Raw genomic sequence first — 26,063 nt, 5'->3', positions numbered from 1 at the left:
TCAATGCATCTGCTTGGTCCTCCCCCTAGGTTAGAGGGGACCCCGAAATCATCACCACTCATTGCCTAATATTTTTCAAAGCTCACTTTTGCGAATTGGTTATATGCTTTTTAGCATGTGAAGGTAATGTTTTTTATCAAAGGGTTGTGGGTGCTATGTGGTAGAATTATTGCATGAATTCCGTGTTTTCAGTGTAATGGCCCACGGTTAGTTATGTTGATCTGATAAATGGTCCCTCTGAAACTATAATGAGTGTTTTATTGTGAATTTGCAACAGTTGTTCTGTAATTTGCTGGACTCCTTAAAGTGGGGCCTTTTTATAAATCAATACGATGCTAAGAGTTAGATTGAGACTAAGGCAAGTCTCCTAAGGTGCATTAAAAAGCAGTACTGTTTGCCTGTAATTATTGCAGACAATGTCACTCCAGAAACTTTTTCACACCACATTATGTTATGCAACATGTAGCAAGAGTTCTGCCAAATGTAAACCACTGATCCAACGAAAAATTATTTTGTGAATATGTTCCATGCACAATTTACTGCACATTTACACAAACTCCATCCCCAAAATTTCAGATTGTACCAGAATAGCAAAGGGGTTCCTTAAAATGGGAACAGAATTCCTTACAAGTTACCTAAGTTCTAAGAGTGACTATTCCTCCACTGCACATCCTTTATCAGCAAGAACCAAGACATCCAAATACAGCAATGAAGTTAAATAAAATACATACTCAATCACAAAGATTGGCTTCTGCTGTGGTTACATGTGGAAAACAAGTGTGCACTACTCTTATTCAGCACCTTTGTGAGAGCCTTAAACAAAGCTTAGATTGTATCAAGTCTGTTGGACCTGTCAGCCTTAGGATGGTCACCCCTTATATTTTTGCCCTTTTGCCTCCCATTTTTACCATACCTTTTTATTGGAATTAGGCCTCTGGGCACCTTACCACTGCTAAATAGTGCTGAGGTGCAGGTGCTCTTCCCTTAAACATTGTGACACTGGCATATCTGCCACAGGCCCCTGCTGCTGCAGTGAGGCTTAACCCTCCATAGGTTACCATTGGGAACCCCCCTTCTGGGATAATTTCTGGCTGGTACCTAGTAAGTCTGTCATGTCTGGTCTCGTTAGAATCGGGGCGGGGAACCCTTCCCAATGATATATGGGGTTTGGGCACTACTACCCTAGAATTCTCCCTTTTAGAAAGTAGATATTTCTCTGCCTACACTTAGTCTGGGCACTGCAGACTCGCCCCTCCCATCTGCATACAGATAGCCTGCCTGGGCTGTGAGGAGGGAGTGGTGATTCACACCTTCTCCACTTGAATGGGCTGTGACTGACTGTCCACTGTAGCCTTAACGGTCCTGCCTTTTTTCACTGTGACAGCCAGGTCAGGGAAGGCAGGGAACCTCCAGGAACTCCCTGGACTCTTCCAGAAACCCCTACCCCCTAGACCCTTCTGGAGACTTCTGCCCCCTTCTAGTAACTAGACTGTAGGGTATAAAAGGGAGGGTCCTGGCCACACATCTTTGTTAAACTGCTGGACCACAAGGAAACTCTGCTGGAGTGAAGACTGCTGCGCCAGGAGGATTGCCACCCTTGCTGAGACTGACTCCTCCAGGGAACTGCTGCCCCAGCTTGTTGCGCTGCCCTACTGCCTGCTGATCTTGCTCTGCTAAGAGAGGATCTACAGAACATCTCCAGAGTATCTCCACAAGAGGAAGGGCTGATCCCCTGGTCACTGGGAACACCAGGACAGCAAAGACACTAAGGACCGTCTCTGCAGCGTTGTGGGACTGCCTTGCTGCAAAAAGTAACAAAAAGGACAACAACGATCTGTTTCTATAAATTGCCCCTGCAGCGCTATAATCCTGGAAAGCACCGCCGCCGCCTTGGGTCCCTAAGGCACTGTAAAGTGCTGTGGAGATGAAGCACTGAGAGAGAAGTGAAGCGCTGTGCGTGCCAAGCTCACCACCGCTGGCCCAAGCTTCACACATCATGCAGTGTCTGCCAATTTCGCCTGCTCGGGATCCTGCAGGTGCTGTGTGCCCGTGACCTAAGCGCTGCTGAAGAAAGCACTGTTTGCCCAGAAATCACCGCTGCTGCCCAGGTCCCTGAACGGGCTGCGGATTGTGAGAAATGCGCTGCGTTCTCAAGATCACCGCTGCCGGCCCAGCCACCCAACCGCATCACCAACCAGACCCTGTTCTCCCCTTGCACCGCCGCAGGCCCGGGACCACGTGAGAAGTGCGAGGATATCCCCGCGACCTCAGAGGCAGCGCAGTGCTGGGATTGGAACCAGCACAGGACGTTGCCTAGCAAAAGGGGGCTCGCCGATCGGAGAAGGCGTGGGGAAGTCCCGGGAGCGCGAGGCCGTCTGACCCTGTCCCCTGAGATCAATGGAGAACAGCAACGAAAAGGAGAGAGGAAGAGACTGCGCCCCCACCCCCACAGGTAACGGCCCAAGGAGCAAGTGTTGGTACCGTTTGGGGCGAAGGTGCGGGGACTGCAGGAAAGTGCTCACGGCCTCCCGCTAGGCATCCACACAAAGGCCTGCCGCATCCGGGGAGCGGAGGTGTGCCCAGAAGAGCCTGACTTTCTTTCACGGCCACATTTGCAGAATAAGGCATTGCGGTACCGGGGCACCAATACTTGACTTCAGGGGCCTGAAAGTATTTCAAAAGCGCACTTGGACTGGCCAAAACCGAGCCGGCCTTGTAAGAGTTCAGAGCCCCATTCCTGTCTCCACTTGCTGCTCATCGGAGCTCATCGCTAACCGAGGGGGGAATCCCGCATGAGAGATCATTATCTGGGGACTAGGAGGCATACAGTCCCTGCGCACATTTTCTTCCCGTAGTATAAACCCTGAACTGGGAACCCCACAGTCTGCCTAACAGACTCATTTACCTATGCAAGTGACTTTCTATACGCCTGGAACTAGGACTGCTTTCTGCTGGGTCTACAAGTGTATTTTTCTATCCCCCATCACAGACACTTTCAGCAAACATTGCCTTTAGGAGACTCATGATATATTTGTGGAATTTTTACTGATCTGACCTTGCCTAAAATATAGATAAATATTTTATATTTTTATAAACAGCTGGTGTTGTGTCTGTTTGTGGTGTTTCACTGTGTTATGGTGGGTGGGTGTTACACAAATACTTCACACTTTGCCTCTTGAGCTAAGCCTACCTGCTCTGCGCCAAGCTACCAGGAGGGTGGTCTAGGGTATTTTGAGATCCACCCTGACGGAACCTGTGGTCCCTACTTGGGCTAGGGTACATACTTCTGCCAACTAGAGACCCCGTTTCTAACAAAGTCAATTTAAAATGGTTTATTATGGGAGATTGATTCTTATAGGGATAATATCGAAGACCTCACCTAGAGTTCCAATGAAAACTGGACCAATCAGCCCAAGTTTGGTCTAAATTATCTTGGATGTTGCACTAACTTTAATCTCAAATATTTCCATCAAATAGGAAACAAAATGTGTTTCATTTATTGCCTTGTCTCTCAAATAATGCAGTACGACAACATATTTGGAAAACAAACTAAACTCACAATTGTAGCAGATATTTGATAAAAGAGAGGCAACGAGTGTGTCAAACTTACCTGCCCAATGTTCATCACACACTGTAAACAGGGTGGTTTTATTGGCTAGCTCTGGGAACATGCTACTGCACTCCATTACTATGGCTTGAGGAATCATTATGACACAGGACACGATCCAGATAATGACAATACTGTTCCTTGCTCGCTTGGCTGTGCTTTTGAACATCAGAGGGTGGCATATTGCATACCATCGATCCAGAGCAATGCAACTGAGAGTCAGCACTGACACAGATACGGAGACAGTCTGCGAAAAATGAAAAGCATTTGTAAGCCATTTAGTTATCCACTTTAAACACGTTTTATGTTATTGTTCACAATCGCAAACGTTAACGGAGATACCATTACATGGATGAAATCCCCCATCTCTAGGGATTTCGGTTTCTAAATACTGAATGAAGAGATGTCACCTGCTCAGCTAAATATTACAATAGGTTAGCCCGGATTGTTGATTCTGCCCTGAAATAGAATAGCATTAACTTGCTGAAGATTGCTTTAAACAAAGGCAGTGTGAAGATAGCAATTACCATCACCACTGCCACCTACGTGGCATACCTACACATATAAACACATCAGAGCATCTGCAGCTTCCTGAACAGAATCATGCATTCTAAAGAGGGTCTTTAGGCTGTCAGTTCTGACACTGAAGTCAAAATAAGACTAATCAGAAGAGGGAAGCGCTCTCGCTCTATTTGTCGTGCAATCGCGATTTTAGTCGCGACACTTTATTTGATGTGCCAGTTATATTTAAGGTGATGATCTCTAGTTGTAATGCTAAATATTTTAAAATGTGTCGCATACAATATTTCAACAAATAAAAAAGCGTAACCATTATATTATTATTATTATAGTTCTTTATTCGATTTGAGATAAATCATAAAAGCATTCACAATGTTAAAACAGAATTAAACATATAGAAATGTCTTCCCTATATTGATGTCTCCGCTAACGTTATAGTCCATATCCTAGGTTAAAAGGCATTACATACACATTTTAGAATAAAAAAAACTCTAAAAACACCATATAAATTGTCAAAACTCAGATATGACAACACACTCAGTTCTAATTATTACAAATCCCTCTTGAGGTTCTTAATTTAAATGCAATCTTTAAAAAATTTACAACACAATGGAGGGTAAAAACATCTCTGGACATTTTTAAAAATAGCAAAGCAACAAAAATCTGCTTAATACCAGTATTCCCGAGTAAAGTCTTTAAAAACCTTCTCCTTGGGTAAGTATAATATGAGCAGATAAAAAGAAAAGGAGAGGTGTCCTGTGGAGACAGATCGTCGCAGCCACAGGGCCCTCTCTCTTCTACATTTCTCATAAAACCCCCTGGAGATCCCAGGATTTGGTCTATCAAGTTTAGTCTTAAGCGAGTTATTAAGAACCTCTCATGAGGACTGGTCAAAAGGATTAGATAGGGTGCTATAGTCGGGGTAGACTTCACTAAAATATAATTTCTGACAGACTCCTTTTCTAATTCGGTAGTCTCCTGGTGTGATTGACTGAACTTCATGTGCAGTGTTTTAATGTCCGTCTTGTCTTTCTGGCTTATAGTGACTATATCGGAGAACAGGGCTGAGCGACCCAAGTTATGAAGACCATCCCTCACATATTTTAACCAAGGGATTTTCATAGCGTGGTCCAGTGTGAGACAGTCCTGGACCACCATCCTTGTCAGTCCAAGCTCTTTGCTTAGCCAAATTTTTCACCAGAATACTAGGGGTTTAACTGCTATAATATCCGAGATGTACCCGGCCCCCAGTTCTTCGTGCACTATAAAAGCAGGGGTGCTGCTCGGTATCTTCAACAAGCGCCTCATGTATTTATTTTCCTCCCTTTGTAGATTGTTGGGCTTTACAAATCCCCAAACCTCTCTTCCGTACAAAACCTTGGCACAGCAGATTGAATTGTACAATTTTAAAATCACGTCCGGGGTCCAATACCCTAGTCTTTGGCCATAGTTCATAATTGCACCTGTAGATTTAATCAGAGACAGGGCTTTATTGTCGAGTAAATGCTTAAAGTTTAATCGGCCGTCAAATATTATTCCTAAATAGGAAAATGCTGGGACTTTACCTAGTATGTGTGACCCAATAGAGAAATTGTACGATTTCCCTTTCTTGTTCCCCATTTCCATCACGTATGATTTTGTGAGGTTCGGGGACATATCCAGACTCTCCATAAACCTCACAAAGCCATTGATTAGCAACTGCAACCCATGGGGGGTACGGGCAAGTAACACAGCGTCATCTGCATAGAGCAGAACAGTCCTTGTCCTTGATGATATTGCAATATAATTATCGCCGCTTTTCGCCCAAAAACGGACGCTAAAGAGGCGATAATTATATCGCCAGCCCTTGCTAATATGCCCCATGGTTCTTCCGCATCCACAGATCTTCGGTACGGCATTTTCGTAATGGTCACCACCAACACTCCATCCTTGTGTGAGCTATATTCGATGCCAGGGCTTGCTTTTCCGATGCATTTACTGGGTGCACACACAGTAGCTACATTTTTGGCAGTGGTATACCGCACATCATTAGGTTTCAGGAAGTTTTGGTAACATGTGGCTACTCTGTAGCTATACCGAACTGCCACATGTGTACTTTGGGAATGGCTCCACAAATATTTTCAATCATAACTTCACCCCACCCCAATACACCCATGTAAGTAACATTGCCTGCAGGCATTTAGCTTTCTCATGCTACCAACTGTAAAAATAAATATTTCCTGACTTTGTTGCAGGTGATACCACATATAACCCCTCTCTTCACGTGAAACCTCATTCTGACATTCAACTATCTTGATTCAAGAAAGGTATAACCGGACATATAAACGTACGTGAACCATCGTTGAAAGCACTTTGGCTACCCTCAAGATGCACTTCAAATGTCTTGATCATAGAGGTGGGTTGCTCCAGTATTCACCAGAAATAGTGTGTAAGATCATTGTAGCCCCCAGCTTGCCGCACAACATCAGCATCTGACTGTCAGAATTTGAGATTGCTTGTAGTTTCTCAGGAGCAGAGATAACCTGTCTGTCTCAGCCCCTCCCCCACCCCCGAGCCCCAGCATGACAAGTAACACACCAGAAGACATTGCTACCCTGGGAAAAAGCTGGGTCAGGGGAGAGAGAGAGGGGTGATGGTAAGACATCTCAGCACGTCTCTAAATTTCGCAAAGACTTTCTAGACATTCAAGTTTCTATATTGAGAGCATACCACACATCAGAAGCAAATACATAAAAATTAAGAGTAACTCCAAAGCCCAGACTCAATATGGTGCTTACAGGATCAAGTAGGGAAAGCTCTGCAATTAGCCCCCCAGCTACCACTATACAGCCAGGTAAGTGAGCCAAAAAACAATGGAGGATTGCCAACAGTACAGTTAAGGAATAGAGAGAAGACAGAGAACTGACAGAGTCTTGCCTTAGAGTGAGCTAACTATTGAGGTGACCAATGATAGGGAAAACATAAAAAGGTGCAGCGCTTCCAGGACTGTGTATCTTGTTAGGACCTCTAGAAAACGATATCCTAATGGGCTGGGAAGGTATTTTTGTTGGCCAGACCCCTGAAGCACCCGAAGTCTTAGACTGATTCCTGATTGATACTGGACTTAAATATAAACATTAACCTCAAACTATGGGAACATCCTGGTTCGCTCTGAGGCCTACAGATGAGAGGTAAAAGTCTGCAGGTGTCTTATTGACTAGTGAGTGACCACATGGTGCATGAGCTTCTAATTTGTTTGTAGATCCCAGTGGTTGGATAATATTCAGTCAATGAAGAAAGACAGGCTATGAGAGCATCCACACATATCATTCCGAGACACCAATGTTGTACATCCATGATGTCACAGCAAAAGTTGCTCTTGTAAATGTACTATGCACCTGCACACACATCACTCACCTATTCATCAACATATTACAATTACACACATCATCCACCCAACCCCGTATGTATGTGTGATTTGTGCATAAAAGTATGTCCTTGCATAGCGCAAACCTAGGCAATATGCAGGAAAGTGTTATACAGGGTCAAATGCAAGAACATAGTCAACTAGTATATAGAGGGATAGCTGGTTTCTGGAGGCAGAAGTATAATGTTTCTGCAGTGTAATGCATTGTTCTTTAAAGGGTGGATACAGGGATGCTGATATAGATCCTAGGTGAATGAACTAAAAATGCTTGTTCACTTGCTTATTTTTTGTTTTATACTTCTTTGTCTCTGTCTGATGGTGTCCTGGCTGCAAGTGCAGAGAAGGCCACCAGAGATGGCAGGTTTGCTGATCGTGGTGGCTTTGCAAATGACGCTGTTCCTTTTTTAAGATAGTTCTTGTCAATAAGGGGAACCAGTGCAGGTCTAATGAGATCAGGATTGTTTGATCCTGCTAGGATGCCATAAACTGGGAGCCAGTGTGGATTGTACCAGGCCATGCAGAGGGATGTTTGCAACATCCAGAGGCAAGATTATGAGAGCTTGAACAGCATGTCTGATCTTGCATTCTGTGAGGGCTGGTTTACCTTACTTTAGTAGATCGAGATGGTCCAGGTCATTTTTATTTCCCTAACAATGAGTACCTTGAAGTTGAGGTTGTCCTGGATGAATCAAAGTGACTGGTCACTGGTTGAATGTTGGGGCTTAAAGTCATCAAGAATTGGTGGGGTTGGACTTCTGGTAGGTGATGATCACCAGTATCTGGAAGAGTTCACAGGAGCATTTGAGTCACTAGATGTTTGGATTGGAGGAGACATTGAAGTGCAGTTGTGTACGGCCAGCACATTGGTGATTTGATCATGGATTGCTTCTTTAATCATGCTTTCAAAGAATGGTAGTCGAGTGATCGGCCAGTAGTTCACAAGAATATCTGTGTCTAATGTAGGTTTCTTTGGGAGTTAGATAATCTAGCCTGTCTTGAGAGCTTCTTGAAAGATACCCTAAATGAGGGATGCATTGACAATGTTGAGAAATTGTCAGGGAACTTCTTCGAAGAGGACTTTGATGAAGGACGGGGGTAAGACATCATCGTCATAGGAGGTGGCTTTGAGGGAGTTGAGTATGTTGGAGAGATAGGGCTTTAAAGGATAACCATTATGGGATGCTACACAAGAGGGTTGTGTTTAAGAGGACAATTGAGCTTAGTGTTATTGATATGCTGTTGGATCTTCTGTATTTTCTTATTTGCAATTACCTCTCAGATCAGGGCATCCCACACATATTTTCTGTCAAAATACACCTACCATATAGGAGATTCCCCCATATAAGCAGGTTGATCCTGGTAAAGAGTTTGCCATCCCAAAATTCAAGTCTGAGGAGACTCAGCTGGAGCTTCATATTGACAGGGGCGTCAAGGAGGTCAATGTCTGCGTGAGTAGCAGTTGCAGTCGGAACTAACTGTAGGTAGGAGGTGTGATGTTAATTGCAGACTCAAAGAGTGCCCTCACTGTGGCGAATAGCCCCAAACTTCTAGATTTTCACCTGCTGAGCAGATGTTTGAAGGTTTGAAGTAGAAGGAATACACACTGAGGCCAACCAAGGGCCCGGGACCTGGAGGGCACCTCTTCAAAATCAGGACTCCTTTCATCTGAGACCAACAGCAGGACTCATGCAGGTCCAGGTGGGGGCTGGTCAGTTGAAAAGTTGCAGGGAGGCTTCTGGAATCTTGTTGTGTCGCTGTAGCTCAAACAGGAGGTCAGCCAACTTAAAACTTGGTGTCAATGCTTCGGATCCTGGGTTCAAGGCAAGCAGGTCCAGTCTTTCCTCTTCAGACATCAATTAAGTCCTTTTTCTGAATCTTCCACAGGCCCAGGAGTGTTCTCATGAGAGAGTCTCAAGATGCCACATATATAACTAAAGGCAGTCTTCTCCTTTCCCAGGGTTTGGTTGCAAACTGTCTAAGAAGACAAAAGCAAGGGCAGGCGTATGCCCGTTTTTTTGTGTGTGCTTCAGGCATGGTCCTTTGACGTTTTCTCAGGACAGGGCACAACTCGCCACAGTCATCCTGTCAAGAAGACATACTCTCTCTATAACCAGGCCTCTTTTTTCCCCATGTCTCGAAGTAATACACAGTACACCGCGGGAAATCCATTACAGTTATGTAACACTGAATACTGGCAGAAAGCTACATTTGGTTTAGGCAGGAAAATACCAACTTTCTAAAAGTGGCATTTTCAGAATAGTAACCTAAAATCTGACTTTATAGTCACAAAGGAATGATTTTAAATTACAATTGAAATGAGTGGAAGACGCATTTCACTGTCTGTTCCCAAACTGAAGTTATCACTTATTGAGAGTAATAAGGTAACAAAGTGTAATTCTATGGGAGATATAGCCTTGAAACAGTAAAAACAAGGTCAGGAGTTTCTCACTGTGAGGACATGCAAAGCCTAAGCACATATGTCCTTCTTTTTAAATACCATTCACCCTGGCCTTTAAGCTGTTCGGGCCAACCTTGGGGATGACTAATAAGTATGTCAAAGGAAGGTTCCGGCCTGGTAAAGGGTACATTTTGCTACGTAAAAATGGCTGTTTAAAAAACTGCATTAGAGCGAGGCTGCATTGGCAAACCTGACACATGCTCTACAGTTCTACCTTAGAGGGTGGCAAAATTAGTGCTGCAGTCCAACTAGTAGAATTTATTTGACAGGCCCTTGTTACACGTAGTTCATGTTCTCGGGATCTATACGTAAATTAAATGTGTCAATAAGATGTAGGCCTATTTTATCATGTTTTACAGAGAGAGAACAATCACTTTGCAGTGCTTTTCAGTGGCAAAGTGCTCAGAGTCCGAAAGCCATCAAAAACAATTTCAGCAAAAAGGAGAGGTGAAGGCAGAATGTTTGGGGGACTACTACCCATGGGGCTCGGGTCTCAAAAGGAAAATAACTTGAATTGCCACAGAAGTAACTAATGCAGTTGTTGACCTTCCAAATCAAGAGTGAACCATTTCTTTGCATTTCGCCATGTATTATTATCCCATTGAACAATCAAGTTAATTGCAGTGACCTCCTCTCATCCATTATAATGCGTTACACCGCTTGTGGCTTGTCCTGCACATTATATAGTCACAGTAATGCTCATGTGATGCTGTGTCGCTATCTAGAAGGCTCTAACTTTTGGTGTCCAGTGTCCACAAGAAAATTAGGAACTTATTCAGTCTGGCTGCTTAAAATGCATAATCCTCAAGAGAGGTTAGAATAATAATCTTTCTAAGCTGCAAATGATTAAATGTTCATTGAAGTATAGCGTTATTCTAATTGCAAATCTGTTGTGTGTATATTTGACACACCAAGAACACATATTACATTTTATAATTTGTGTGCAGAGCAGATGTTTAGCTTGACATTCTCCACAGCTCATGTGTGGATTACTGTTTCTATCTGCATTACTAAGTACCATCTATATTGAGGCAATCGGGTGTGCACATACCCAGTGCTCGCCTTTTGTGTTAGAACTGTGCCAATCACTTATTACTTTGTATCCACCATATGCTTCAACAACACATATTAAATCAGGTTCTGCCACACCCTCCCAGATTGATAACCAAATTTCACAATCTTCCTCCACTGAACAACCATAAATGAGAAAGTGGTCCATAATTGTACTATGATGTGTTAGGAAAGATGTTTAAGTCGGATCATGTTGTCCGTTTTTAATTCTTCTGTGGTTTTGTTTTGACATGTTTAATACATATATATTTAATAGATGAATTATGAAAGATTTTTTCGCAAGCCTAATGAAATATAAATTCTATATATGTGGTATAAGAGATTGGAATAGTTCAGGTTTGAGTGAGATTCTGTAGTTCTATCAGCACATGGGGGCTTGTTGTTCTCATCAATAAATCCTGTCCCCTTAGTTTTAGGGGTTGCTCTGTTATGACTAAACAGGGGTATGAACTTTCCCTACTGCTGCTTATGTTGCAGTGTAAATAATAAATCCCAGAAGGGTGTAGGCTGCACTGGTCCCTTCACAGCTTGTTCAAGATGTTCTGTAATAAAATTAATCTCCTTCCTCTGAAGATTTTTTCCTCAACAAACTTTGCCTCAGCCTTCAGACAGGGCAAAAATGATATCATCTGTTAATGAACAAAAACTCTTTCTTGGTGGCTTGAGCTTTAAGGAAGATGTGCAAAATCTGGAGTAGATATTTGCTTAGTACAGGCAGACCTTGGTATTTTTGATGGTCAAGGTCAATGAGACTCAGAAGGCCCATAGCATTGGGACTCTCTTTTTTTAAAAGCAAGCCAAATCCAAGGATGCGTGGCAACCATGAATGTCAAGACACTGAATAGATGGCAAACCAAGGTCACCCATGAATGAAACTCAGAGAAAGATGGATGTGGGGGATACAGATAGGGCTCATCTTGTGACCAAATATTATATGGAAGAAGAAAATGCGGCAGTGAGCAGCCAAGGCATTTGTTGGTTTGATTGTGGTAGCTACACAAGTACTGGAAAAAAAACTTTATAGCGTCAGTAGGAGTGAGGGAAGAAATGACTGCTCTACAGATACAGATTTGGTAGCTAACCTTGCAAAAATGTATTCTATCCCTGATGCAATATCATCCTTCTGATGGTTGAGATCATAAAGATGTATGCAGATTGCTGATTTCATCTTATAGTATACTGTGGAAAAGAAGATAGCCCAGACGATAAGTAGATAGTGTTAAGCTTTATTCGTAAAGTAACACGATACAAGCAGCACCAGGGACACTACCTTTATAACCGTCCCTTAACCATCCCTTGTTGGAATCCTCCTACCTCACACACTTTCTGGCATCCACAAACTCTACACACCTCACGCGACCATCCGGAGGCACCGACACGATGCCACACACCTTCCACCTATAAGCTAACCCCACAATAATTCAACATCATAACTAATTACAAAACCCTGGAGGAAAAGAGAACAACAACCATCCCAGCATTTAATCAGCAAAATAAGCCTGGGCTTTTCTCAACCTCCCACCTCGACGCAAAGCACCATCTTCACCGGCACACTCATGCCTATCGACATTCGCATCCACAACATCACTACTACACAACTCCACACCATGATCTGTTCCAAAAACATACCCACTGCACGTACCCACTGCACTCCTCCTCATTAGCACCTTCCATACCAGACGTACCCAGACAATTCTGCACATTACATAAACGTATCCACCTCAAATTCCATCTCCTTCCATCTTCCAACTCCATGGCACTACCCAACACATTCCGCACTCTCAAAGACCCTAACCAACAAGCATCTCCTTTTATCACACCTCTAGGATTCCTCACACACACCATTTGACCCACCCTGATGACAGGGCAGCAATAATTACCACTGTGTGCACATACACTGCGCTCCTGAAAATTCTTATCCCTAGACTTCATAATCTCATCACATTCAAGTACACGCATCCTTGCATTCCTCCTCCTCAACCACCACGTAACTAACAATGTGGAAGGCTTCCTACCCTTCAATACTTTGAAAGGAGTTCTGCCAGTCACAGAATGGAGTGTAACCCAATATGCCAACAATCTCTCTTGCAAAGCCTTCCTCCAAGGCAACCCCGCACCAAAAGTCAACTGGATTGCCTCCTTAACCACTCTGTTAAAGTGTTCCACCTGACCATTCCCCTCTGGGTGATATAATGATGTCCTCACATGCTTGATACTCATACCCTTAAAAAATTCACGCATTTTGTCAGATGTTAATTGGGCTTCATTGTCCGAGACCATGACCTCCAGAACACCTTCCAGAGAAAACACATCCTCCAAAAATTCAATTATAACCTCTGTGGTCACACTGCTCACCATCCTTACCTCTGGAAACTTTGAGTACTAATCAATTAAAACAATTGCAAAATTGTCTTTAGCAGACACTGCAGAAAACGGGCCCATTAATTCAATAGCCACTTTTGCCATGGTCCCTCTGGTACCTCCACCATGGTCAAAGGAATGGTCAGGGGTTTGGCCACGTTATCACTGGCACTGCACACCTTAGAACTCCTAACCAAATGGTCCACCATATTATCAACTCCAGGCCACCAAAAACTCCATTTTATCCTTAGTACTTGACATACCACCAAGACAATTGTGACTCGTCTCAATAATTCAGTTTCACACGCCCACTGGATGCACAATCCTGTCACCTCTTAAAAAAATACCATTCGACACACACAACTCTTAATCTTCCAAACACAGAGTACTCTCCACACAAAGATGATTCCCTTGGCCAACCTCCCCCAATGTACTTCTAGACAGCTCCCAGCACCACGTCCTTATCCATTTCATGTAACCACACATCTTCCGACAACTCACCACCATCTACCTTCTCCCCAAATTCAACAGACATGATATCTTTAAAGGTAAAAGCAACCTCACACTCGCTTACCCCCTTCACCACATCAGTCACATTATTACTTGGCAATTATGAGAGCCCATCCTCAACCAAATTTTCCTTTCCAGGGATGTACTCAATATCATAGTAGAACATTTGTTGCTTAGACGCTAGTCTCGCTAACCTTGGTGTCAAATTTCTTCCCCCTTCAGGTCTCAAAATGTTCACCAAAGGCTTGTGGTCAGTACAGATCTTACATTTCTTACTCCACAAATACATCCGGAAATGCTCGGCTGTCCACATTGCCTCAAGCACCTCTATCTCAATTACAGAATAATTGCATTCAGAGGGTATCAATGTCAGAGAAGTATACGCTACCATCCACTTCTCATCAGTCATGCGTTGAAAAAACACTGCACCAATGCCATACCCACTGGCATCCATTGTCAACATACACTCAGCCTGAGACATAAATGATTTCAAACACTTATAGAAATCTCCTTTTTCACTGCCTCAAAACAAAACTTTTGTTGTTCTGACAATACGAACAACACTTTTTTTTTTTGTAATGCCCTCAATGGTTTCACCTTGGATGCACAGTTCTACACAAAGCATTAATAAAATTCTGTGAGGCCCAAAAAAACATCAATGGCTCCTTGTTCTTTGGCTCTGGAGCAGAAAGAATCTCCTCCACATGACTGACTTTAGGATGAATCTATTCCTTGGATATCACATGGCCTAGATATTCAACTTCTTGCTCTCCAAATACATAATTTTCGCTCTTAACAGTCAACCAGTGCTTCCTAAGGGCCACCAATACTGCATGTGAATACTTGTCGTGAGAATCCTTGTCCTTGCTAAAGATTAAAATGTCATCTTGGAACACCTTTGCCCCACCGATCTCATGTAGAATTCTCGTCATCTCTCTCTGAAAAACTGCTGAAGCACTCGCCAATCCAAAAGGAATTCTATAGTACCTGAACATACCTTAAGGAGTGTTAAAAGATGTACAATGATTTGAGTCATCATCCAATTCAATTTGGTGATATGCGCTTGCTAAATTGATTTTTAGAGAACCAAGCTGCACCACCAATAGAAGAAGTCAACTCCTGTAAATTGAGAAGGGGAAAAGTGTCCACCCAAATTGCTTTGTTTCATAAACAGTACATTACTACAGGAGAAACCCAATCTGAACTCTCCATAAGTTCAATTATCCTCTCCTTACAAAAATTCTCAAGAATGTCACCGAACTTATCTTGATAATTAACCGGAACATTCCTAAGTCTTTGTCTTACTAGGCAAACACTGTCCCGCAAGGTAATCTTGTGTATGAAATCCGCCATCCTGCCCACCTTGTCAGAAAAAACAATCAGCATACATTTTCTTAAGGTTAGCATACTCCATTTTAGGATCCACTATTCTTCCTTCCTCACAATCCTGTCGCACTACATACACAGAAACTCTAAACTAGCATACATTTTCAAACGCTGGGATGCCTCCGGGTAACCACGCACTCTAGAAATGCTGATTCAATTCAACTCCATAATGTGCGGCCAACCCAAAATAGTGGCTACATAAACTTTGCCTTGGCATTTCTTGCTACCATAACTCACCTCTGCCCACACGAACCCTTCCAGGGGAATTGTATGACCAGAATAACTAACAAGATTGACATCTGGCTTCCCCAGTTCCAGGGACACGGAGACGAACAGGTAGATGTAGACGCTCGGTCTGAACCCACTAATTGGGGCATGTTTGAATATGACATCTCTGCATCACCTGATGAGGCACAAAACCAAATAGGGTTAGGTTGGACCTTGATCCGCACATAAAATTGGTAGCACTGTAAGAGGAACCATACCTGTGTGGGGGAGTTTATCACTATATGTTTTGTTGTCCTGACGAAGCAGGACAGATTATTAGGACCACCGGAAAGGCACGAAACATGTTGACAAATTATGAGGCACGAGACCAAAGTTAGGTCTCTTGCTCTCGACTAGAGGGACCTTTCCCCGCCTAGTCTTTACATACTGACTACTCCGGTTCCTTCAAATAACCTTAACGGTAGCACCTGCCTGTTGTAGGCCCTTTTAACCCTGACAGGCGGCCCATTTATTAAATGATAGCCCTCGACCTCCCTGATCAGTTTTAATCCCCAACCACATTCACACCTCACTTGCACTCATCATACAGCTTTTCTCTTAAAAATATCTCTGCCAAACAGACTCTATGGGGGGCCCATAGGGCATTGCAGAGCCGGCCCGATGAGGCACCCCGCCCTATGATGAAGCATAACATCCCCTTGGGGGTGTGTTAGGGCAACATGAGACAATCACACTGACTGTCTCTACTGTCTTGGTCTGACTATACCTGTATAGAAATCGTTGTTCTCCCTTCTTAGGAACAGCAGCCCTATTAGTTGAGTTTTCCAATAATGGTCTATCTGGCCATAATTCCTCAAATACATTTTTACCCATGATGGTGTACCATGCACAAGAGTCCACCATGGTATCCACCTCAACACCATCAATGTGCACAGTACACATGGGCAGTCCTTTAACCTTGTCCACTTCATCCATCAGTTTGTCTTGCACACTCAACACCACTCCAGTTAAACTCAAATCATTTTCTAAAACATATTTTGACCTTCTTCACTGAATTCTTATATACCCTACAAAAATGTCCCTTCCTTTTGCATGTACTACACACTTTATTTAATGCCGGGCACCTTTTAGAATTGGCTAAATGGTTACTTGAACCACATCAGAAACACGATAACCCTCGTGCCTCGCCAGTTCTATCTCCTGTAGTACTCTCCCCAACCTTAACCTCGCCACTTTTGCTTTTCACCCTAGAATCTTTAGCCACCTCACCCACCTGGTTATTCACACTACTTTCATTCCTCACTTTATGAATTCACATCCGACACTTCAACACTCCTAGCAACAGCAGCTTTCAGGGAAATTTCCCCACACAACCATAACTTCTCTTGCATTTTCTTTGATTTAGTCTTTATCAAGATTTGATCACGGAGGACCTGATCATAAGTCATGTGATCAAATTCACACATTACTGCCAGACCTCTTAAGGCAGATACAAAATGATCAATGTTTTCATCCTCTTTTTATGCTCTAGAGAAACATTTAAACCTCTCCATAACCAGTTATCTCGCATTTACTTGATAGCGTATTGATAAACTCCAACGTCACCAGCATTATCAATTTCATGCACATTTTTAAACTCTCTTAACCCTACAGCCCCATCCTACGCTTGAGAAGCTTGAGAAGCAACAATTGTATTTCTTCCGAACACTCATACTCAGACAGACAGCTGAAGAACTACTCACCAGGTGTGCCTGTCACCGACCGTGACAGTCATGAAAAACATGCCGACATCCACAGCTGAAGAACTGCTCACCACGTGTGCTTCTCACCAATCATGACAACCACGGGAAGCATGCTGATATCCACCTTGTACCGTGTATTTGTGTGGCATCTGCACTTCAAACTGGCCCAAAATGGCTGACACGTACGCTGCAGCGCCCCAAACGGCAGACACGTTATGTTGTGGCATGTAACAACGTCATTTTCCTCCCAAAATGGCCACACGTAATGGCCACAGAACACCGTACGTCCTGCGCATGAAGCAGACCAGATGCACGATGCTAAGATGGCAGCCGGCCGGCATGACTGACATCATTGTTTCAACCAGCTGCACCGTGCAATACGCCCTCCACCAGATCGTGGTTCACCACCACAAGTCCATCTTCAAGACAGCACCCGGACAGAAGGAGACGGCCAAGTTCCAGTAAAGCCACTTAAGGCGTTCGTCACCAACTTTACCTGACCGACAAACAAGGGGACCGCTTCACGAAGAAGGCAACACTCCAGAGACACATTTCACTGGAACATCTTCCTGGAGTCACTGGTGCCACTGAATCCCATCCTCGTCGCCATTGTGGGAAAGAAGAGGGTCCAGATGATAAGCAGATAGTGTAAAGTAACATGATACAAGCGGCACCAGGGACAATGCCTCCATAACAGTCCCTCAACCGTCCCTTGTCAGAATCCTCCTACCTCATAACCATTCTGACATCCACACACACTACCAACCTCACGTGACCATCCCGAGGATTCCGACACAATGCCACATATACCTATATGATAAAGTGGATTATAAGCTGGGTGGATGGTGGTTCACTACCTGTAATGATGTAAATGTTTCTGTAACTTACACCTGAGGTAAACCCCTTGGGGCTATGGCACAAAGCAGATATCCTTAAGAAAATGTGTAAAGTATTTACAAGTACCAAAACCTTTAAAAAGTCAATAACATAATACAATAAAATTCCTACTGCAATTTTTTAAAATAGGGAATAGTTTAAGGCACAGGTTTACACCATAATGGCAAAAGATCCAATGAGGGGAACTGGAGATATGACTTTTCAAAGTTTTCAAACTAAATCACTACAAAAGCGCAAAGTGCCAACCAAAGGCAGCTAGTTATGCTAGACCCTGACAAGTGAAAAGTTTGAGGCTGACTACGATGGAGTGAGGTCGGATACGAGGACCAGCTTGGTCCCAGTCAAAGAGTTACGTTCTGACTTCTCAGAGAAGGTAGAGTCAAAGGACCAGGTTGGATATGAAGATGAGGTATTTGATGGTGGGTTGCCACTGCTTAGAGGCCCAGTGAAGTAGTCAATAAAAGTAGAAAAATGTTCAAGCAGAAAAAGCCCAGATTTCAAGTCCAAAAGTCATTGATCAGCTGCAGCTTGATGTTGGCCCTTTTGAAGGTTTCTACCTTCAGACTTAGATACTTTTGTGGAAATCAGATCTTTCCAGAGGAACAAGGCTGCAGGATGCAGCTGAAAAGGGTTCAACATTGTCGCATCTAGGCTGCTGAATCAGGGAGCTGCAGTGAAGTCATGCCCAGCGGCAAAACTCCCTCTGCTGATTGGGATGGCAGGTTGGTCTCAGTCTTCTACCAGTTCTCCAGGTAAAAAGTCTTGTAAAGGTTTCTAAGTCACATGTTTAGGATTAGGGAAGAGAAGTACACTCTGACACTAGCCAAGAGTTTCAGGAACTGAGGAATAGCACTTTGGGGTTAGGACTTACTCCAACAGAAGGCCACAGCAGGGTCCTGGGCAGGTCCAGTAGACACTGGTCAGCTTAGCTCTTCGTGTAAAGTGGGCTTCTTGCATCTGTTAAGGGCATTATAGCTTAGCAGGAGGTCAGCCAACTGATAATTTGAGTCTATTTCTTAGGCCTGGGCAAAGGTGCAGGTCTAGCCCTTAGGGTTTTCCTCACAGGTCTCTCAACAACAGGTGCAGTCCTTCTTCTGTCTTAGCAAGTCCAGCAATGATCAGAAGAGGGTGTTTAGGGGCATTAGCTTGTGGGTCGCAGGGACTCCTAGTCTCTCCCTATCCAATAGGGAAAAAGTTCCCAGGTGTAACCCTATGTACTTTTGTAGCAGTTCCTGTGTGGCCTACTGCAAACAATTCCACAGTGCCCCTCTCCACCTATCTCGGAGATAACAGAACCTTTCTTCTCTTGGGCAGAGCTCCTGTGCTCACCCTAGATGTGTGGCCAGGGAAATATACAACCCTTCTTCTGTGGTCACAGAAACCAGTTCTGGGGGAAGCTCCTCTCCAAATGAACAAAAGTATGGGTAATTATGTATTAGCTACATCTGCCTTTGGCAGGGTAGGCCTCTTCGGAGATAATTAGATTCATGGACACTGCCCAGATGGCCATCCTGTCTGAAGAACGGAAGAATTTACCAGATCCAATGTCTTTGCCTGAGCTCTTGGACAACCCATCAAGGAGCTATTCAGCTCCTGGCCGACAATAGGAATCTCATGCACATGGGCTTCTAGAGGCTTTAACTAGGCAAACTGTAACATTTAAAAATACCTTTCATAAAATATTTAATACAAACCTGACTTTGGATTTGTAAAAATATTTCAAATTGTCCAAGAACGAACATTTTAGCTGGTTACCAGGTGGAGCTATCAATTGAATATTAACTCCCAATGATTTTCTATGGAAGATCTAACCATGCTTTTGGGTAGGCCTCTGTGAAATTGTAATTACTCCGGAGTAATTGGAGTAATTACCCATTACCTTTGTGATACAAAATTATCAAAGGTAGTCGATTATGCCACCTTGAGTAATTAGGAGTCATTTGGGGCAAACCACCTACAGCAGGAGCACAGGAACAACGATCTAAGAGATACATTCTATTTTCTTAGGGCAAATAGCATTATATGGGCATGCTTTGGATGCAAGGGTGCATTTTGCACTTACAAAATATTGCTAAATGCAGGTTTGCACTCATAATTACGAATAATTACAAGTAATTTGTTTTATATTTACGAGTAATCACACTAGAGTGAAATACGCCAGTTAAGCCCACCCCTACTGTTGGGGCCATGTTTTACATTAAACCTTCACATACACCCTGCCAAATTGGGCATTAAGGCTTACTTAGAGGTGAGATAATGATATTTAAAAGGAGGGTTAAAGCCTGTCAAAAGGGGATTTTTTAAACAGCTTGAATTTACAGTTCAAACTGCACAGCCAATTTACTACTGGCAGGCCTTCAATCATAGTTTGCATTGTCGCTTTAGTGTATAAAACAGGTGGATTTGATCAAATTAGGTGGATTGGAGCTAGCTTGTTCTGGTTTACTGAGGTGAGGCACTAACCAGGAAGAAACTACCATCAGGGACGGGTGATTACTCTCACTGTATAACCCTTGGGTAGCTTGTCACTGAGCAGTAAGGCTTATCACAAAGGCAATGTGAAAAGCATTGGCACAGCAATCACCCACAATAAATAAACAGAGCATCACGAAACAGACTTCACACGTGATGTATGTAAATAACGATGTATTACGCACACACATTAATCAACACAACATGAATATTATGTATTTCAGGTTATAATTCACACATGGAATTATTACTAGCAGTACTGGGCCCAACCATGTTAAAATGGCATCAGTTATATGCACATTTGGGAAAGATCCTATTCTACACCGCCACCCAGCACCCTTAAGCGGTGCTACACATTTTCCATCCCAGGCCCAACCTAGCAATTCCTATAATTCAATACCACACAGTTAGAGGTTGCATCCTGGGTCACAATGATATCAGAAATATGCACATGTATAGAATTATGACACTTTTTGGCAGGACCAGGGAGCGAGGTCGCTCAGATAAAACCAATGTCAAACATAATGTTCTTCCAGCAAGAATTCAGAGTCGTGAATCACAGGCGGTCTGCAGACTTTCACTCTCACACACGCTTAATCCACACTGATGTGCTGTGCAAAGGATATCAGACAGGTTTGTACAGAACAAGCTTGGACACATAGCTCTCAGCACCCTAATGCGGTTCACTGATATCCAGCAGGGCAACTGATAAAACACTGCAGACTCCGAGGCCCCAAGCCTCCCTCCACCCTTCAACACACTCCAACTATACTACACACACAGATTGGTGGTAATCCATCCTCCACCCCAGGCCCTAGGCTGGATGGGGAGGGGGCAGTTGGACTGCCATGCTGAGGGCCAACAAGGGACCAATTGATGAACGGAGAATGAAGTTGGGGGCCTCTCCAAAGAATGAGGCACCATGGCAGGCACACATCGTTCAGAGTTGCACCCTTGAAATTTGGGAACAACATCTGGGTCGCACCAGACCATTGCGGTCACACAATGAAGAGTTGCAAATTCTGCATCTCCATGGAAATGAGGCACAACGTCCAGTGCACGTTGATATTGGTTGCACCAGACTCTTCTGGTCACACACAGAGGCGCAAGTTCAGCAATGAAACACAAGATAGAATGTGGGGCTACTAGAGTTAGGCCCCCATCTCAGAGGGTCGCAACCTGTGAATCAAACATTGCACACAAGGTGCATGCAGTTGGAGTATTGCATGAGAGACATGCTTCACAATCGAAGAAACAGGCCATGCAGGATCCCGCAACCGGTGAATCCGCTCACCACCAACAAAACGCTCATGATGCAGAAGTCATGTGCCTTAGATGCGGCATGATTTTATAGGCTCTGCACCCACCTCTCCAGTCTCCTGACACAAGTCTTAGCTCCATGCTTGTGTTGCTCTATCAGTAGGGATACAGAAGAAGATGTGGGCACTTAAGAGGGCACCGCTCTCCAGTTGTCACAAGTCGACAGTGTGGGTCCATTGTGGAGATCTTTGATGCCCCTGAGACCTCCGAAATAACAGGGGGCAAGCCAACAAGCCCTTGGATAGCACTTTTAAGGTTGCCACACAGCAGAAGGTAGTCAGCCCCGGACAGCCACAATTCAGGAAGGGCATGCATTCCCTTTCAAAATCAGTAAACCCCCTTAGTTCTCAATAGATTCCTCTGGTAGTGTGCACCACGGAGTTCCAGGTTCTCTGGTCCCATGTACTCAAAAGCGTATCTCTGCCCTTCTGAAGTATGGCACTAGCAGTTATACTTCAGTGTGCCTTTGAAGTTGGGGGTGGTTCAAAGGGTCTCCCTTTGAACCACTGATGTCTCCCCGAAATTACAGTCCTGTATGTCATGTGGTCATGGAATGTGGATCTTAATTTTTAGTGGGGCCATGATCTGGCTCCAAAGACCAAGTGTCAAAACCTCATCCTACAATCTTTCCAGCTAGGCCCTAACATCGTAGAAGTGTGATGTTCCAGTTGCATGCTCAGTGTTTTATATCTGTTGCTGGAGAATTCCCAGATGTGATCCCCCAACCTCTGTTGTGGAAGGAGCCAAGCACAAAGGCACACAAAGAGGTTTTGAGCATATAAAGGACCACTTTCTAGAACTTGCATTTCCACACTAGTCATGAAAAAACACCTTTACCACTGGAAAGGGTTTGTCACTTCAAATTCATTGATAGGAAACATTATAAGACTGCTCCACTGCAATCCACTATTGCAGCCTGAAGTGATTTCAACCATTTCCCCATGTAAGCATATGGGCAGAGTGAATTTCATAGTTAGTGAAAAAACACATGGGTATTCCTCACTACCTGGGCAGAGTATACATGAGTGTACCTACCCTATCTGCCCTGCCTTTCACCTAACCCTCGCTTCACCCGTTGACATACCTGTGAGGTGCTTTGGTGGTAGGGAAAGGTCCTCTCAGGATGGCTAGTGATTCAGACAGATCAGCCAGAGAAGATGCGCAATCGTGCCCACATACCTACAATGGCAGGCTGGACACATGGTTAGAAATATCATAGGTAAAAATGCACACACCAGCCTGGAATGGTAGGCTGGACACCAGTTTACAAACACCATATTTGCAAGTGATTACACACAGACCTGCATTGGCAGGCCTGCCCTATGTTTAGAAAAGGAAGGCAAACATGTAGCTTACTACATTCCTGGGAGTTCTCTTGCTCCAAGCCCTCCTTGACCAAACTAAGAGTTTCACTGACCAGGTACCCAAATAGAAGTTCGAGGGGGCTAAAACTCACTCCTGCCTGATGCACCTCCCAGTTGGCAAACAACAGGCATGTTAAGAGGATGTCCCACTTTTTTCTCATGACCTCTGATTTTTCCTTTGAAGGTCTTGTTGAATCTCTCCACAAGCCCATTAGTTTGTGGGTAGTAAGGGGTGGAGTACTTATATATCACTCCACACTCCTTCCACTTAGCCTGCATCATTGCAGACATGAATGTTGTGTCCCTGTCAGATGTCACCTCCTTGGGGTATCCCACTCGGGTAAAAATCTGCCTTAGACTCACTGTACAGAAGTTTGTGGTCCCATATTTATCACTGGCTGCTTGGGCCTCAGCTTGCGACCTCAGGCCCTCGAGGGTAAGGCACTCTCTATGTGCTCTACAGAACTCCTCTCTGCCCGGCAAGCTTGGGCAGGGCCCCAGGAGGAGTGATGTCCTCTTCAGTGGACTCTGGAGTGGTTTCAGTCAGTTAACTATCCATCTCACTAGAGACACATTCCGTGGCGGGTTTCACCCGTCCTCATCCTCTCCTCTTCTTAGCAGAAATCTTGACCATTGTTCCAGACTCCAGCCCCTTCTGACTCCCTTCTTGTGTAGCTATTGAATGTGTAGTAGCACAGATCCATTCAAGGTAAACCCTGCATCTCCACATGAGCTCGGAGCATCACTTCCTTTGAAATACTTTGCTCAAGATTATTACTTAACAGACAAGCTCTGGCATGGCAGGACTCACAGTGACCCCTGGGCCACAGGAAAATTACTGGTGGGTGTCTTGGAGAATAACATGCTCTGCAGAGTCCAGCTGACTCTTTACCATAGTCTTGCTTGCCCCTGTATCCCTCAGTGCTTCTACCTCCTACCCATTGATGGTGACCCTCTGACACGCAGGGACACTAGGGTAATGCAACTGAACCCTCCATTACTTGGGACCGCCCCTCCCCCATTACTACACTCGCCACCCTGGGAGCCTTTCATCTAGCGGGCGGGCGCACTTGTTTTGGACACTTCAGATCTCCCTTGTAGTGTCCATTCTCACAACACTCGAAGCATTAAGGGGTCTTCGGCAGCAGACTCTTGACCAGGTATGTTTTTTTCAGGGGGCCAGATTGGGATTTTGGATCAGACCCTTTTCTGGGAGAATGTTTTCGAGGGGTGACAGAAGACTTGTTATTTTTGTCAACCTTTCCTTCTTTGGAGTGTCCCACTTATATTTTCGGACACTCTGATGCTGGCTCAGAGGTCTGTATCCTCAGTAGGTTTTCAGCAATCAATCAGCTTGCTATCTTCCAGGTGTTGGTGCAGGTTGATGAAACAGGTCTTGAGAAGATTTATCCTTCAAGACTAAGTTTTACAATCGCCCATCATGGAACTTATTGCCCAAAAGCCAAAACCCAACCCTTCATTGCCTTACCTGTGTATTCAAAAAAAGTCTACCCAGTTTTGTGTGGTCAGATTGCAGCTGGCCCTAAACTGCTGGCTGGAGTAGTTTCCAGAGGTCAGTCCAAACATATTGACTAATACAGACTCTGTGGCAGGGTAGTTAGCCTAGTCCACATGTCCAGTGTAAGGAGAGTGTCCCTCTCCACACGGGGCATGTGCCACCATAAACTACCTCCCAGCTCTCTTTGGGGACTCAGTATAATGTCAAAGCCACCTCATAAGCTGTCAGACATTCGTCAGTGTCATAACTCACTTGGTAATCCTGTTCCCTAAACTTTGGGATCCAACCTCTATTCTCACCGTTAAGTACTGCAGGGGCACTGCCATCATTACTGTTGTTGGACCCTATTTGAAGAGCTTTAAGGTCCAACCCTCTAAGGCAAAGCTCATGGGCCATCTGTTTCTCTTCCATGGCTAGTCTCTTTTCAGGGAGACCTTGCTCCTTTTTCAATTTGGCCAGGACTTGCTCGTTTTCTAATTTAACAAGAGCTTGGGCCTGCTCCTTGGCAGTCCTGGCAAACTCTGACTTTAACTTCCTTTCTTACATCTTGTCCTCCAGCTCTTCAGAGGACAGGCTCATTGAGTTCATACTACTGCCAGTTCAAGAGTGGCCCCCAGGTCTGGGAGAAGAGGGTCCTCTCCCTCTATAGGTTGTCTGTCAGGGCCCCTCTGACACTGTTCTCACTCTTCCACAAGCTCAGCCTCTGTCAGGGAACTACACCGGTCCCAGCATCCACCATGCTTTATTTGTGCCCACCTGTTAGGCTCCTTGGTGCCCATGTGTATTTCCCCACCCCATAAATGCTGCTTCTTCATTCGCCCGCAGGAGTAGCGTTTATGCACAGCCTAAATGTCCTTGGTTTTAGCAGTGCTTGTTTATTGTAGGTGCAAAAAGAACTATTGATGGACAGAATGCAGAACAATGTCATACATTCACCCCAGTACAGAGATCTGGGCCTAAATCCATTGATTTTTTGCTCACCATGCCATTCCAGTTTGGACCCAGCAATATGCAAATCAGTCTTGACCCTGAGCCCAATGAGAACAGTCGAGCCCGAACTGCCAGGCCAGGTCCTCTCTGGACTGGAAACGAGCATCCTTGGACCGGTTTCGGGGTTTCACCCCCTTTAGCCAGGAGAGCTTGATTCCAGTGGCATGGAGAGCACAGGACTCACGTCTGAGCATACCCGTCCCACTCGGGGTG

The 26,063-nt window shown here is 44.4% G+C and overlaps 1 protein-coding gene across 1 annotated transcript in view; it reads right to left on the bottom strand.

Moving 5' to 3' along the window:
- HCRTR2 (hypocretin receptor 2) overlaps positions 1-26,063 on the bottom strand; it is a 1,486,247-nt gene that overhangs the window by 776,601 nt on the left and 683,583 nt on the right. The window contains exon 3 of the mRNA XM_085609189.1: positions 3,611-3,854. Coding sequence (XP_085465315.1) covers positions 3,611-3,854 — 244 coding nt within the window. The remainder of the gene's footprint in view (positions 1-3,610; positions 3,855-26,063) is intronic.

The sequence above is a fragment of the Triturus cristatus genome, chromosome 6 (genome assembly GCF_964204655.1).
Source record: "Triturus cristatus chromosome 6, aTriCri1.1, whole genome shotgun sequence".
NCBI lineage: Eukaryota > Metazoa > Chordata > Amphibia > Caudata > Salamandridae > Triturus > Triturus cristatus.
This window is presented reverse-complemented; position numbering and strand designations above follow the sequence as displayed.